General features: G+C 41.3%; 4 protein-coding genes across 6 annotated transcripts; 2 read left to right on the top strand and 2 right to left on the bottom strand.

The window, feature by feature from the left end:
- The first annotated feature begins 611 nt into the window (after positions 1–611).
- Positions 612–2,553, top strand: LOC104812503. Its single transcript, XM_010539690.1, has 5 exons — positions 612–813; positions 1,596–1,709; positions 1,931–2,010; positions 2,104–2,228; positions 2,297–2,553. Exons 1-5 carry the CDS (start codon positions 761–763, stop codon positions 2,366–2,368), a joined length of 444 nt encoding a protein of 147 aa, XP_010537992.1. The 5' UTR covers positions 612–760; the 3' UTR covers positions 2,369–2,553.
- Positions 2,554–3,655: 1,102 nt separating this feature from the next.
- Positions 3,656–6,124, top strand: LOC104812502 (pentatricopeptide repeat-containing protein At1g80150, mitochondrial). Of its 2 annotated transcripts, none has more exons than XM_010539688.2 (2): positions 3,656–5,585; positions 5,715–6,124. In XM_010539688.2, exon 1 carries the CDS (start codon positions 4,232–4,234, stop codon positions 5,417–5,419), a length of 1,188 nt encoding a protein of 395 aa, XP_010537990.1. In that variant the 5' UTR covers positions 3,656–4,231; the 3' UTR covers positions 5,420–5,585; positions 5,715–6,124. The 2 variants fall into 2 exon arrangements, with proteins under 2 accessions (XP_010537990.1, XP_010537989.1); XM_010539687.2 differs by having other exon boundaries at positions 5,665–6,124.
- Positions 6,125–7,968: 1,844 nt separating this feature from the next.
- Positions 7,969–11,788, bottom strand: LOC104812499 (probable polygalacturonase At1g80170). Of its 2 annotated transcripts, XM_010539684.1 has the most exons (11): positions 11,712–11,742; positions 11,548–11,607; positions 10,470–11,193; positions 9,940–10,071; positions 9,370–9,540; positions 9,252–9,272; positions 8,964–9,171; positions 8,800–8,881; positions 8,602–8,710; positions 8,405–8,521; positions 7,969–8,318 (listed from the first exon to the last, which is right to left on the bottom strand). In XM_010539684.1, exons 3-11 carry the CDS (start codon positions 10,686–10,688, stop codon positions 8,037–8,039), a joined length of 1,341 nt encoding a protein of 446 aa, XP_010537986.1. In that variant the 5' UTR covers positions 10,689–11,193; positions 11,548–11,607; positions 11,712–11,742; the 3' UTR covers positions 7,969–8,036. The 2 variants fall into 2 exon arrangements, with proteins under 2 accessions (XP_010537986.1, XP_010537987.1); XM_010539685.1 differs by lacking the exon at positions 10,470–11,193 and having other exon boundaries at positions 11,712–11,788.
- A 211-nt stretch (positions 11,789–11,999) lies between these two features.
- LOC104812501 (uncharacterized protein At1g15400-like) lies at positions 12,000–13,012 on the bottom strand. Its single transcript, XM_010539686.2, has one exon. The coding sequence runs from the start codon at positions 12,634–12,636 to the stop codon at positions 12,211–12,213; it is 426 nt and encodes a 141-aa protein (XP_010537988.1). The 5' UTR covers positions 12,637–13,012; the 3' UTR covers positions 12,000–12,210.
- Between the last annotated feature and the right edge of the window lie 1,246 nt (positions 13,013–14,258).

Raw genomic sequence — 14,258 nt, 5'->3', positions numbered from 1 at the left:
ATCGTGGGCGAGTAATCAAGTTTGAGGTAGGAGGTAACTCCACCTTAAGGTTGAATGTTTGATTCCTAACTGGTGGGAAAGGAGGTAATTTCTGGGTTTATACGATCCATATACAAAGGCTGTTTCCGAACCGGAGGTTTACCTAGTCAGCGCGTCCGAAGGGTAGCAGGATCTTCCGTTATAAAAAAAAAGTTTACGCACGAAACCAAAAGTACATGCATGGAGTTGTATGCATGACGATTTATGTTTTCTAAAAGATGAAATTAATTATTACTAGAAATACATTTTTTTTTTCTGTTTTGGTGAAAACGTGGTGGCTTGTTGTTTATATAAATATTTCACGAATATTCCGTTGATGAGATGAAGCGGAAGAGGAGAGCATGTGAAGGTACCATATTCGAACGAACAACATTGAAGAGTTGTGTCTCTTGAGTCTACGAAATGACAGCAACCTCTCATATGTGTGGAGTCCGAGCAATGAATGTCACTATTTATTTAGTTACCCGTACAAATGAATAAAAAAAATATAATAATAATAATAAGGATTTAAAACACTTGAGGGGTTTTCTTTTATTTTTTTCACTCCAATACATTAACCAGAAATTGATTAGAGAATTGGGAATTGCGATCGGTTGAGCCGGTAAATCCAAACCAAACAATGACCGGTTAAAGCTCGAGTTGTTCTCATCGACGCCGAAGAGAAACAAAAAGCCCAGGAAGACCTTCCCATCAGAGGAAGCAAAATCCCAGAAAAACAATCATGATATTAGCTGTGTTGTTCGCCAATTCCCAAGGGAACATCTTGATCGAAAGGTATGCCTTCAACCCACAGCCTTTTCCCCTCTTTCATTTACCCCTTCTCTCTCTCGAATTCGCCTTCATTGTTGGTTTCTGGGTTCGTTGATTTGAACTGATCGCTATTAGTTTGGTTTTCTGTGGCTGAGATTCTGAGGGGTTTGGGTTTCTTCGGATTTCCCAGAAAGCGAGCAGCTTTCCTGCGTTATTTAGGTTTATTGATTTTGATGTGGTTCTAGACGCTCGTTAATCGATCTGATTTCGCTGAAATTGATTCTGCTGTGTCATCCCGATGAAGGCAAGGTTGTCAACTTTATTGTGGATCTTGGGCTCGTCAATTCGTGTAGGTTCTCGAGATAAAATATTCAGAATACACATGACAGCTAATGAAAGGTCGTGCTTTATCCATGATTATGATAGGGTCTGTTATAACATGATCACAACAGGTTTTGTGTGTTGTGACACAACCGTATTGTTCTTGTCCGAACCATATGTCAAACGTTAATGGCAGCCTTCTTGGGCTGTTTCATTGTCAGTTTGGAACGTGCCAAACGTGTCAGAGAGCAAAGTTTGAATGCTGCAGTCCCTGTGTCTGTTGATAGTCTCAGTATTTGAATACGTTTGGATAGGGATTTAGATATAGATCCATATCTGGGATTGTTTGTAGTAATATAAATCTTTCAGCAAGTACAAAAGTAAATGTTGTTTAAGATTTCTGATCAGTGAGACGTATTCTTGTCGAGTTTTAGGATTTACTGTAAGTGAGGAATTATCTTACAATGGATGGAGACATTTTGTAGGTTCAATGGTGTACCAGCTGAGGAGCGGCTGCACTGGCGATCTTTCTTGGTTAAGTTGGGAGCTGACAATCTAAAAGGTGTGAAAAACGAGGAGCTCCTCGTTGCTTGCCACAAGTACGTTATGTTATGCTAAACCCTGGTTTGGTCTTTTGTTAATTCCTGCAGCGTTCTCAGTTGCGTTTCTGAATTTCCACATTACAAATTTTCTTGGTCAAAGCCGACTGCTGAGCAAAATACAGAAGAAACATAACAGCTTATGTACTTCATGCCTTTGGAACTCACAATCTTAACTTTGACCAGTAATGGTTGTTTCGTTTGTGAAATTACTACTGCAGATCGGTGTATATCGTGTACACAGTACTGGGGGATGTAAGCGTCTTTCTAGTAGGCAAAGACGAGTATGATGAACTTGCTTGTAAGTTTATATATGCATCGTTCTTGTCTTGTGTGTTCTGACCAAGGTTGAATCGTTTCCCCTAATTTTATGGACTTGCGGGTTTGATACAAGTGGCGGAAGTGGTCTTTGTCATCACTGCTGCGGTTAAAGACGTATGTGGAAAACCGCCAACAGAGCGTCTGTTTCTGGATAAATACGGAAGAATATGCTTGTGCCTTGATGAGATCGTATGGAAGGTATGACAAAAACCTTGTGTATACTTGCTCCTTTTGTGCCCAAGTTTTTGCGACTTGTTTTGCGACAGGGACTTCTGGAGAACACGGACAAAGACAGAATCAAACGACTCATAAGATTGAAGCCTCCGACCGAGTTTTAATTTGGCCAGTTTGGCTTGTCGCATCAGAGATTCTTCTGCTTATCTCTAATCGGGTTGATTGTAAAATCAGTTTATTTCCAGTTCAGTTGGAGAACGACTATTGCGGTTGTTTGGCGATATCTTGAATCCTAAAACCTCGTTTCGTTCATGCGAAGAAGCTGAACAAAAAACACAGCATTGGGATGTGATCGGTGCGGGAAACACAGAACAATTAGGTTAAAACAGGGTCCAAGATCGTGAAACATACGTAAGAAAGATTAGAGAAATGAGCACAAATCAGGCCACCGCGTTTTTTCTAACCCTGTTTGTGTTTGTGTGTGTATATGTAAGAGTATATACTATGTGTCTGAGTCTTGAAGATACTTCTGCAGATGGTGAGTTTTCAAGGGTTCTGTATAGGGTCCGACTGATTGTATGGTTGCGGTTGCGTTAGCGGGTGCGAGTGGTAACGTTTTCAGAATGTTTGCTAGCAATTGTAGGCGGTTGGTATTGAATGGTTGATAAATGGCTGCTGGTGACGATTGCGGTCCGTCTGAAAACAGCAAACAGTACACAGACACGTGTGTACTTGTGTCCGAATCTATAACAATCACATAAGCTCCCACCCACTTCTACCGCCGCTGTCTCTGTCGCTCACGCCCATGACTCATGCAGTATTTGGATACCCCTTGGTATCGTACCTTTACGTACCAATAAAATCACATTGACAATGTAACTTTTCAAATCGATAGGATGAATCTTCAAATCTAGAATGTGTCTTTTTAAATCCAAACTCATTGAATTCGCGATGTTTCCTTAATATAGTTTTTTCATCTACACGGTGACTCAAAGGTTACACACAAACTATTTTTTTTCTAACCCAACCCATATAACAATTATTATTGGGTTGACCTAACCCAAACCTATAATTTTTAAAACCCAAATGGGTTGGGCCCAAATGGGTTGGGCAACCCATATTGACATCACTAACTGGCTAGGAATAGAATCCAACGTGGATAAATCGAAACATCCTCCATTAGCCGCAAAGAACACAACTTTCCCTCCTTTGTTTTCTGTGAAAAGATAAATCTCTATTAATCAGAAACCCTTACCGAACCTTCTTGGAATGCATGTAATTGACCCTACAAGAAAATAGGGACTCAAAACAGAAAACGCCGAAAATTACGGGGTCATTTTTTAATAAACAATAACATTGGGTAAAGGCCTTCCTTTTCTCAGCTTTATGGATCCCCAGTTCGGTTCAGCCCATTAAGGTATGGCAGACAGATTAGACCCTAAACTCTACGGAAAAACATCACCCATTCTCCGAAAACCTAAAACCATAAAACCTTAAACCTCCGAGCCTTCCTCAACAGTTCCGGGGTCGTGGGATCTCCTCCTTCGAATCCCATCATCCTCTGGGTTCTTCAGGCTTTTCAGATTGGAAATCTAAGTCCTTTCCTTCGCTGCTCGGCCGTTAGGACCAATAGCGGACGAGGTGAAGATTGGCTGTGTATATATATTTGTTCAGTCTTGCTGGGTATTTTGATCCGGTTCTGTTGATTCGTGCTGGGTTTTGATTAGTTTGGCCGATGAACCTTTGAAGTTCATGGAAATCGAGAGTTTGTTTGCTTGTTCACTGTCGTGGGGATACGCGGGATCCGTTTCTGAAATTCCTGTTAGAAGCTGGTTTTGATGGTATTGACTGACTAATCATGCCTGTTATGGTTCGAGACTAATTCGCAGAGGATGCTTGATTTTGAATGTCCTACATTTCGCTGAAGTTTGGTGTGGTTGATGGGTAGTGGAGATTTCGGGAAATCAATCTGTGTAGTCTCGGTTTCACCATACGGGCATGTTTAGAATCGAGGCAGGCCCTGGATCATGCTTTCTCTGCGATCCATTCGCAGATTCTGCTGTTCTGCCACTGGCATTGCTTCTAGTACGGAATTGAATCGGATTCAAGTTTCGAAGCGTTGTGAGGAGCCTGCACTTGTCAAGCTCAAATCTGAGCGAGATCCAGAGAAGCTATATCAGCTCTTCAAAGCTAATGCCACGAACCGTTTGGTTGTTGAGAATCGGTTTGCTTTTGAGGATACAGTTTCTAGATTAGCTGGGGCACGTCGGTTTGGTTATATCGAAGATCTACTTGAGCATCAGAAGTCTCTTCCGCAAGGTAGGCGTGAGGGTTTCATTGTTAGGATTATAATGTTGTATGGAAAGGCTGGAATGACAAAGCATGCCCTTGACACTTTCTTTAATATGCATTTGTATGGGTGCAAGAGGACTGTCAAGTCCTTCAATGCGACGCTTAAGGTTTTGACTTTGAACCCTGATCTGTTCATCATCCAGGAGTTTCTTCGCGATGTTCCGTTTAAGTATGGGGTTGAACTTGATTCCTTCTCTTTTAATATCGTCGTCAAAGCTTTCTGTGAGATGGGAGTTCTTGACAAGGCATACCTGATTATGGTAGATATGGAGAAATCAGGTTTGATACCAGATGTGGTTACCTATACAACCCTTATGTCAGCTTTTTACAAGCACAATAAGTATATGGTTGGGAATGGGCTGTGGAACCTTATGATCCTCAAAGGCTGTACGCCTAATCTCACCAGTTTTAACGTTAGGATTCAGTTTTTAGTGAATAGGAGACGAGCATGGGAAGCAAATGATTTGTTGCTGCTAATGCCAAAACTCCAGATAGTACCTGACGAGATAACATATAATTTGGTTATCAAGGGGTTTTGTCTTGCAGGGTACCCTGAAATGGCCAAAAGGGTATATTCAGCCATGCATGGCAAAGGGTACAGACCCAATTTGAAGATCTATCAGACCATGATACACTATCTTTGTAAGGGAGGGGTATTTGATTTGGCTTATACAATGTGTAAGGATTGCATGGGGAAGAAGTGGTACCCAAACATGGACACTGTCCGTACATTGCTAGAGGGGCTTGTGAATACTGGCCGACGCGACAAGGCCAAGCTAATCATGGCATTGGTTTGCAAACGGGTGCCTCCATTTAGCTCGAAGCAGTTGTTTTCCCTGCAGTTGGTTCTGACAAAGGATTGATCAGTAAAATTGAAAAGAAAAGGAGGACTTGTTTTTTGGTTACACAGATACAGCGGCTTGAAGGATTCTTTCTACGGAGGTTGATTTTGTAGCCCTCCAGCTGAAGGCGCATCCAGCTATCTGTTCTTCCAGATAAAGCTTGCCATGAAATGGATATACACATTGAGTAAGCCCTTGATCTCTTCGGTCTCTGTTATCCGAAAACATCGTTTGGATCTTAATGTTTCCATCTAAATCTTGCACAGGAATGAGATATGGTTCATTTTCAACGTCATTTGTGCGCTGTTGATTTCAGCAGCAGAGCACAAGGGGGGGTACGCTATGTCCTGATCGCAAGCTGGAATCCACCCGTAAGAATCTTGATTTCGCTCTCCAATGTTCAGTTCGGCCTAAAGAATTATTCTGTTGTTGGCCGAGGCGGCGTAGCTTATCTCAGTGGCCAGAGGCTTATACTGCCACTACGCACTGGCAAAAGAGCAGAGACCAAAGATTTCCGAGAGAGGGCTTGTGATAATACTCTGATTCAAAGCGGCAGTGTTATCTGAAAGCGAGCTACTTGTTTTTTTTTTTTTTTCAAAAAAAAAATGATTTTTTGATTCAATTGTTGATGTACCTTTGTTTCCTCCGAAGGAGAAGGAGAAGTACGAGTTGTCGGAATAAACAAACAAGCATTGCCATTGCCTCTGGGATTTCTTTTCATGTGTCTGTGATTTTGCTCTCATCACCCATCGATCGAGTCAAAGCCCATTAGCAAATGCAGTTATTTGTCGTTGTATTTTCAATGATCGCTGCCCATGGATGAGGCAAATTGCTAAAACATGTTTATGAAAACGAAATGGAAGGTTCTATGAAATTGCACATGAAACATGACCCATACGTCGTATGTTACGGTACATGAAGCAAAAGGAGAAATTATGAAACATCAACTAACAAATATAAAGTGAAATTTAATATATTTAATCTCTGTCTCTACATATATCTCTTGTGTGTATATTTCGTGGGCATCCACATTACTCTCCTTCACAGATACACGCATATCCACGTGTACGTGTGTATGTATGTGTACATACGTATAATCCGTTCTCCCTAAGCTCTCATAATCTCATTTTGTGTTTATATTCGATTATTCTCTTGATACAGTACCGCCCGAGGCCTTCGGTCTCAAGGGCGTTTTGGTATATAGAGCGCTTTGTATATCGTATCGTCAAAACTTTTCTAGGAAAAATCCGGAGAAATTTTATCGGGAAAGCGGAGGAAACCATGGAAAACCCTCTTCAACTAAAGTCAGTGAACCACATCACCATGCTTTGCCGGTCCATTGAGGAATCAATGAGATTTTACCAGAATGTGTTAGGGTTCATCCCGGTCCGGAGGCCTGGATCTTTTAATTTCGAGGGTGGATGGTAATTATGAAAACAATGGATTTGCATTCACTCGAGACCCATTTTCTAGTGTTTCTGTGTTCGGGTACGAAATGGGAATCCATCTTCAGAGATATCCGGAGCCAGAGAAAATGCCGAGGAAGACGAAGATTAGCCCCATGGACAGTCACATCTCCTTCGAGGTAAATCTCATTATACATACATATACACATATATAGTTTTCCGTTGGTGTGTATATATATATATATATATTCAGGTTTTCTAGTGCGTTAAAGAAATATGGATTTAAACAAATTAAAAAAAAGGGACATGTTATAGCTAAAAATAGATTATTCATGAGCAAGTGAATGTGTTGGGTTGGGAGAGATAATGGGTCAACAAGGCTCGCCAAAGGACCATTAGAGGCCCAAAGGCCGTGTCCATTGAAATTGAGTTGTGTATCGTCAAATGGAAATTTCGGCCAGAGAGCAACGGTCATGGTTGGAAACGCTTCCCGGATTCTCCCTCCGTCTCCTTCCGGTGTCTATCGCTGCCGGGATTCCTCACTTGACCCGATTACCCGTTTTCAGACCCGAATCCTTACGCCACGCGATCCGTAAACCCTGTAAATCGTCTTCTTCCTCCTCTCTGAAGGCACAATCTTGTTGGTTGTGATAAGAGAAAAAGACTAGCTTGCCGGGAAATTGTGAAAGCTGGGGACTCGGTTCTGCACGAACGTGCCCGAGAGGTCGACCCGGGTCGGAGCGAATTCAGATTATAATCGACGATATGGTGAAGGTTATGAGATTGGCTCATGGAGTTGGGCTCGCCGCTCCTCAGATCGGCACTCCCCTTGAGGCTGAGCTTCCAAATATTTTAAAACTTGATGGCTTTACTTGGTTGTGTAAAGTTCGCAACTTTTTTCTTCCTCGCCAATGAAGTGGGAGAATATAGTCTCGCATGGTGAGATCAAGTAGACATGTGAGCTGACAGCGAAGTGATTTTAGATCGATAAATGGGTTGGATTTTTAGGAAAGGTTCCTTTTTCCATTGTCAATTCACAATGCAGATTGCAGTTTTGGAGGATACAAAATGATCTCACAGCGCTGAAAATCATTACTTTTGAATCGCCTTTTTGTGGAGAAACTTTGAATATCTGATAGAATGATGAATCTACCAGGATCGAGCTCAAACTTCAAAGGGTTTTGTTGCATTTCCGTGAACGCGGATGCATTTACAAATCTGAAATTCACCCTTCAAACGTATACAGGTAGCGTGTTGGGCTGAACTTTCTGGAGCAAGAAGCAGGACTCGAGAGAGAGGCAAGGAGGGTACACATGACCTGAGCATGAACCGTAGGCCTCCCAACCAAAGCAACGAGTGTCACCTCCTGTGTTGGAGGAGATGAGCATGATGTCCTCCATCACAATCTTCCGACATGGTGAATCATCGCTGCAAGAGAACGTGACCGCCTCTTCCGTCGCTGAAGTGCCTCGGATGTGAATGAATGATATGTTCTCCACGTTAACTGCTGATGTCTGTAGTTTTTCACCAACATCTTCAGACCGTGAAAATCTGATACTATGAAATCTTTGCGCTGAATATAATTTTCAGAATGCCATACCTGATTCACACATGGCTTCTTGGAATCACAGTAATATTGATCAATGATAATTGGGTTGGACACATTTTTCATAAAAATATTCTGGAATGTGATCCTGGAGACCGACCCATGTCCTCCCTGATCAACAAAGCAAGCAAAACAAATGAAGAAACAACGAAAAGCAGGAGTGAAAACTCAAGTGAGATCGATCACTTCACCTGCCATGTTTTGATCCGAACTCCGTTTTCAGTGTCGGAAAGATATGCCGTATCGACTATAACATCTTCCACTTGAACCCAAGATTCCGATTTTCCTAAGCTTCCGATGCTACAGGAACATATCTAGTTTCAGTTTGTGTGTGTGACTGTGTGTGTGTATAGGAGCAGTCAGTCACGCTTGTGTTTGGCTTTGGTTACCTTATGCCGTGGCCAGGACCGCATACGATGTTGCTGATGGAGATCTTTGATGAATTGTTCACTATCGAGACACAGTCATCTCCTAGACAGAGAAACAACATCCAGCAAGCATAAGCACATATTGTGATAGGACCATTAGAACAGTTTCATTTGGCCCAACTGACCTGTTCTGACCAGCGCGTTCTTTACCACGACGCCTCGAGAACCGCTTACATGAATCCCGTCAGTGTTGGGGCTAGAACCCGGAGCTATGACCTTGAGATCGGACAGTGTCACCCGATAGCAGCTCGTGAATGCCATATGCATTTGCTGGCTATCCTCCACTTTCAGGTCTCTAACTCTCAGATCCTTACACTTGTGGAAGGTTAAGGCCTGCAATCACAATATCATTCCATTCGTATAAAGAAGGAAGAGAGAGAGAGAGAGAGAGAGATGAGGTATTTCGACCTTACCGTTGGAGCACCTCGACAAGGCTGCAAAAGAAGAAAGATTTGTGACAGAAGATGTGAGAATCTACAAACTTTGTGACCTTCAAATATATCAAATGGGTGAAAAGGGATATAAATTTACCTTCGACTCATTGACTTTGCAAGATCTTCTCCACCATTCCTGCCCCATTCCATTCACAGCACCTCCACCTTCAACCGTCAAGTGGTTCACACCGCGGAAGTAAAGCCATTTCCGAGGGTTTAGGCCCTCCCATGCACTAGGATCTTTGGGAGCAATGATTGTACCAGAGACCTGCAGTTATGAAATGAGAGGAAAATAGTTTCCGATCCTCATCCTCTGAAGAAAACTTGTTGGATCAAGATCAAGCCACCAACCCTCGAACTGACACCAAGAAATCAAATCAGCATGTCCTAGAACAGACTAGTTGTCGCATGCTTCCAGTGTTAGAAAGAGTCTACATTGCCATGTTAGACACAGCAAGCTCCTAAGGGCCTTTAGATTTCAGATTACAAGCAAGCTTATCACTTTGCATTCTTTCGAAAACCACTTGTAAACATAGACCCTTCCCTTTCCTGATTCATCTCGAGAAACTTTAAATTCTACAAGATCTATCACCGTACAACTCTAAGGAAGGACAAAGTCAAAGACTTAAAACTCAAAACCAATTCTTGGATCTCTGTAATGGTTTACCTGCAGAGTGAGCTTTGCTTTACAAGGGCCGGAAAAATCAACGGGACGGACGAGACAGGTGTAATTCTCCGGCACCAAAATCCTTGTTTTCACTGTGGACGAACATGCTCTCTTCCAAGCATCCACAAACGCCTGCATTTCGATGGGTTCACATTATCAATCAAACAACCAAAATGTTATGAGCTTTATCAGGCAGATACTGTCGGATTTTCCGATTTTGTTTATGCTTTCTGTAAGTTTCCGGCAATCTCCTGAACCCTGAACAGAGTTTCCAGATGCAACGTCAAATACCCTGAATTTTTCTCGCACTACACAGACTGACTGTTCGATAATAACTCTAGTGTAATGACCGATAAGGAATAATTCAGGTTCTGAGAGATGGGTACTGTTCCAAATTCACAGATATTGCATCCAATTACCAAAAATCATAACTTTCTTCCTATACTTGTAAAAAAATTCAAAACTTTCATGCCTGGGAAATTCTAAAACTTAAAAAAAGGAAAGTTTGTGAGAGTTTCACGATTCGTTACACCAGTGTCGTCGTTGTAGCCGTCGCCTTTGGCACCAAAGTCGCTGACGAGAAGGACCCGTCGGCATTTGGATCGGGTGGGGCGCGACCCGGATCGCGGGAGCTCGAGTAGCGACTCGAATGCCTCTGCTGTCACAGCTTCAGAAAATATGAGTACTGATAGTAAGTGGGCGACGAAAAGACAGACGTATTTCGTGCCCCGACATGAACATCGTCTCATGATCTCCCGTGTTCTTTAGCACCAGACAGCGAATTAAACACCAGATTTCCCGGGAGACAAGGGAGAGAGAAGGTGGCGAAGAACAGAAAGACAGATCTAGGTGCGAATTAATTATTAAATTGGATTTAGAGAGCCGAAACTGAAGTTTGCAGCTTTTTAAAGTGAAATGCGAAGTTTTATAGACCAAAATCGAGATTCGGAGCACCTTATGCAGTGTCTTCCGGATTACAATGATGATGAAAAATGGGTATTGTTATCCAGAGAAGGGAAATAATGCTAATTTCAGAGATAGAATAATGTCTGTTATTCAGGTAAACATATGAATCACCACTTCGATCAAAATTAGCTAATGATTTCTTTCGAGAAACAACCTCGTAGCGCGACCCCCTATCAAATCCCATTCACATCAATGGTTACGTGAATGATGCAATCATATACTGCATTTGCACGCAGATTCAGACATCTCGGTCTTTGCATCAACATCTGGTTCTGGTTCTATGCTTCTCTGCATTCAAATCTAACTTAATGTCTTGTGACCCACCAAGGGACCAAAGGAAGTCTAATGGTCAATTAATTATATATACAAAAGCTAGTTCCGCATCATAGGTTTATTCAGCGCGTGCGAAATATAAAAGCTACCGTCCTCCGTTATTTTAAAAAAAAAAAACTTAATGTCTTGTGTTTTGGCCGGTGGAGACACAGAACTTAAATGTACTCGTCTTCAAACCCAACTTTAAAAAAAAATACATATTCGCATGGTTATGTAACTATATGTTTATAGTATCTCTGGAATTCAATTTTTTTAAAAACGAAAAAAATATTAATGATTGCAAAAGAGAAATGTGATGCGGTGCTTAACCTGGACAGGACACGACGGGGAAGCCGTGAATTGCGGCGGCTTATGGCCACCACCCTCGCCCTGAGGGATTGATTTTATCTTAATTCCATTCATATACATATATAATAACCCAACATAAAACAAAAATAACATAAAAGGTTAAATATATCACAACCGTCCATTACCCGATTCATGCAGATTGCTATATCTGCAAGTCGTGGCCTTTGGTCCAGCCGCCGCCGCCGCCGAGTTTGAATCTCTGACGGATCTGGAAAGATTCGGTCCGTACCAAAGAGCTTCAGTTCAAATCGGAGAATCACCGAGACGCAAATTTCTCGGGAACCAAACAGGAAAGACAGAATTTTCATGAACAACGGCAGAAAACCATGCACTCACATCAGTCATCGAGAGAGGGAGGGAGGGGGATAGTAGTGGATCCCCAAATTAGGATTTTCTCGGGAAACAAACAGAAGAGAGAAAAGACGCTTCATTTACAATCACCCAGAAAGCAACAGCAAATCCCAAGTCTGCGAATTTAAGATTGACAGCAAAAATCGAAATCAAACGGATATAAACATCGTCTGAGTTCATCGACAACGGGATTATATATCAAAGCAATCACACAAATAAAAGAGAAAAAAAGTTTCACAAGCAGTATATTCTTTTTTCCTTTTGTGTCTCCTCCTACATCGATCTGCGCTTCGCCGGCCTTTTCCTCGGATTACTCTTCTTCCCCGGCGGCTTTTTTCCCAACACGGAGCAACACCCACAAGCCGACAACCTCGGAGATGGTGGGTCCAGCGCCGGAGAAACTCTTCCGGCGCTTCGATGAGCTCGGACGGCACCTCCGCCGTTGGATCGGCTCCTCTCGATGGTCCCGGCCGATCCGACGGTCCTGATCGGCTTGATTCCGTCTTTTGCATCGTCGGTGATTGGTTTCCCCTGTTCCTGGCCTTCCGACATGGGCTTCGCCTGTTCGTCCCGTTGACTTTCATCTTTCTGGTCGCTGGCGGGTTGGTTCAGCTCGCCGGAGAGGAATCGATCGTCCCAGACTATGCCGGAAGAGCCCTGACGGCGGAAGGAGATGGTGGATCTCTGTAGACCCGCCATGGATGACGGTGGCTGTTCCTCCTCCGTCTCTCTCTCTTGAGAAATCGAATCCGTCGTTTTTTGGATGAGCTACAAAGTGGTTATGGTTATAAGTGATTAATCATTGTGTTTGAGATCTCCGTCCTTTTTTTCTATATACATACATACATACATACGCACACACATATACATTATACTGGGGGTTCCTAAATGGCTCGATGAGGTCGGCCGGCCCAAATCCAGTTACGAGTTTTTTATTCAGATGAAAAAACTTGAGATTTGAGATGGATTTTTTTAATCTGAAATATTGTTTGACAGAGGAAATTATAGGAGGCACATATTAAGACATTGAGGAATTTAAGATAACGGAAAAATGTATAAATCCATATAATTTATCTTTTTTTGTAAAAAAAAAAAAGCTTTATCGTATAGTTTGAATAAAATTTTGAGAACTTTTTCGGTACTCATTTTAAAAAACAACAAGCGTAGGGGAAAGGGTGTTGTATGAAATAAATAGCGGTAGATGTGTAGGATTGGAAACGAACTCCATTGTTGACTTTACAAGACATTATAAATATTGAAATATTTCCATCGTTTTTCTACTTGTATCTGGTAACTGAATATTACGTGATTATGATATAAAGATATGCGTAATCATTTTGGTCTTAGATTACTCATGACAAGGAACTTGGTCAAACAATCGATGCTTTTTTTTTTCTAAAATGAAAAGTATTTCGCATAAAGTTATTTGCATTTTCTTGTTGTTAAACTTTAAATTCAGATAGTATCTTATGGATGTTATATTTCCTGTTTTTTTTTTTTCCATTGAGACTATAAACTCCATATCTTATGAACGTTAACATTTATATTTATCGTTGAAAATGTTGTTATCGGAGCAGTCCAACTAACTGTATTGTCGTTTATTTATAATTAAAGAGAAGAAGAAGTTACACGATAATTGACCATATGGCAATAATTAATTTTGATAAATGGGTCCATACAAAAATAAATTAAAAATGTTAGATAAAATATTAAAATACGTTGGCGATACTCGTGGTTGGACCATTCTATTGAAGCCATGTGGACAGCAACAACTCGAGTATACCACTTTCTTAATATGGGCAAAATATTTGGCATGGCCTTATCGAATCCGCGTATGAGCGACCACACATATCCAAGGCCATGCCTTCAAGTCCCCTTTATATATATATATATATATATATATAATTTCAATGCTCTTTCTTTCGTATCACCGTTCTTGATTCGAATCGACCATAATGTATTGTCTTACTACTCGAGTAAATAAACATTACTTATATATTTATTTGGAATCGGTTGTTTTTATTTTTAGAATGGGATACAAAAATATAAAAAATCCATATATCTTCGCGATCTTGATCGATAATTGTTTCGAAATCAATAAAAATTTAAGAGCTTAGGGTTATCGGTTATTGCCACGATGGATCATGATGACGCTAAAAGAAGACAAAGGCCGGTAGGTATCAATCTAGTCACAATATAATCACCACATACACATATATATAATTTTTTTTATAACCAAATATTCTCCGAACCTTCAATCCGACTATATCCAATCTATACCTTAAACCAACTTTATGTATAGACTATTTTATATCTTTTTC

This window comes from Tarenaya hassleriana, unplaced genomic scaffold (assembly GCF_000463585.1).
Source record: "Tarenaya hassleriana unplaced genomic scaffold, ASM46358v1 Cleome2, whole genome shotgun sequence".
In the NCBI taxonomy this organism is placed as follows: domain Eukaryota; kingdom Viridiplantae; phylum Streptophyta; class Magnoliopsida; order Brassicales; family Cleomaceae; genus Tarenaya; species Tarenaya hassleriana.
This window is presented reverse-complemented; position numbering and strand designations above follow the sequence as displayed.

What these genes read in the sequence shown, in the direction of transcription:
- LOC104812503 (XM_010539690.1), top strand. Translation starts at nt 761, where the DNA reads ATGATATTAGCTGTGTTGTTCGCCAATTCCCAAGGGAACATCTTGATC. An exon ending in CGAGTATGATGAACTTGCTT is followed by an intron (nt 2,011 to 2,103) that starts GTAAGTTTATAT and finishes GTTTGATACAAG; the next exon opens with TGGCGGAAGTGGTCTTTGTC. An exon ending in TTGATGAGATCGTATGGAAG is followed by an intron (nt 2,229 to 2,296) that starts GTATGACAAAAA and finishes GTTTTGCGACAG; the next exon opens with GGACTTCTGGAGAACACGGA.
- LOC104812502 (XM_010539688.2), top strand. Translation starts at nt 4,232, where the DNA reads ATGCTTTCTCTGCGATCCATTCGCAGATTCTGCTGTTCTGCCACTGGC.
- LOC104812499 (XM_010539684.1), bottom strand. Translation starts at nt 10,688, where the DNA reads ATGAGACGATGTTCATGTCGGGGCACGAAATACGTCTGTCTTTTCGTC. An exon ending in GCTACAACGACGACACTGGT is followed by an intron (nt 10,072 to 10,469) that starts GTAACGAATCGT and finishes ATCGAAATGCAG; the next exon opens with GCGTTTGTGGATGCTTGGAA. An exon ending in TTCGGATCAAAACATGGCAG is followed by an intron (nt 8,522 to 8,601) that starts GTGAAGTGATCG and finishes TTTGTTGATCAG; the next exon opens with GGAGGACATGGGTCGGTCTC.
- LOC104812501 (XM_010539686.2), bottom strand. Translation starts at nt 12,636, where the DNA reads ATGGCGGGTCTACAGAGATCCACCATCTCCTTCCGCCGTCAGGGCTCT.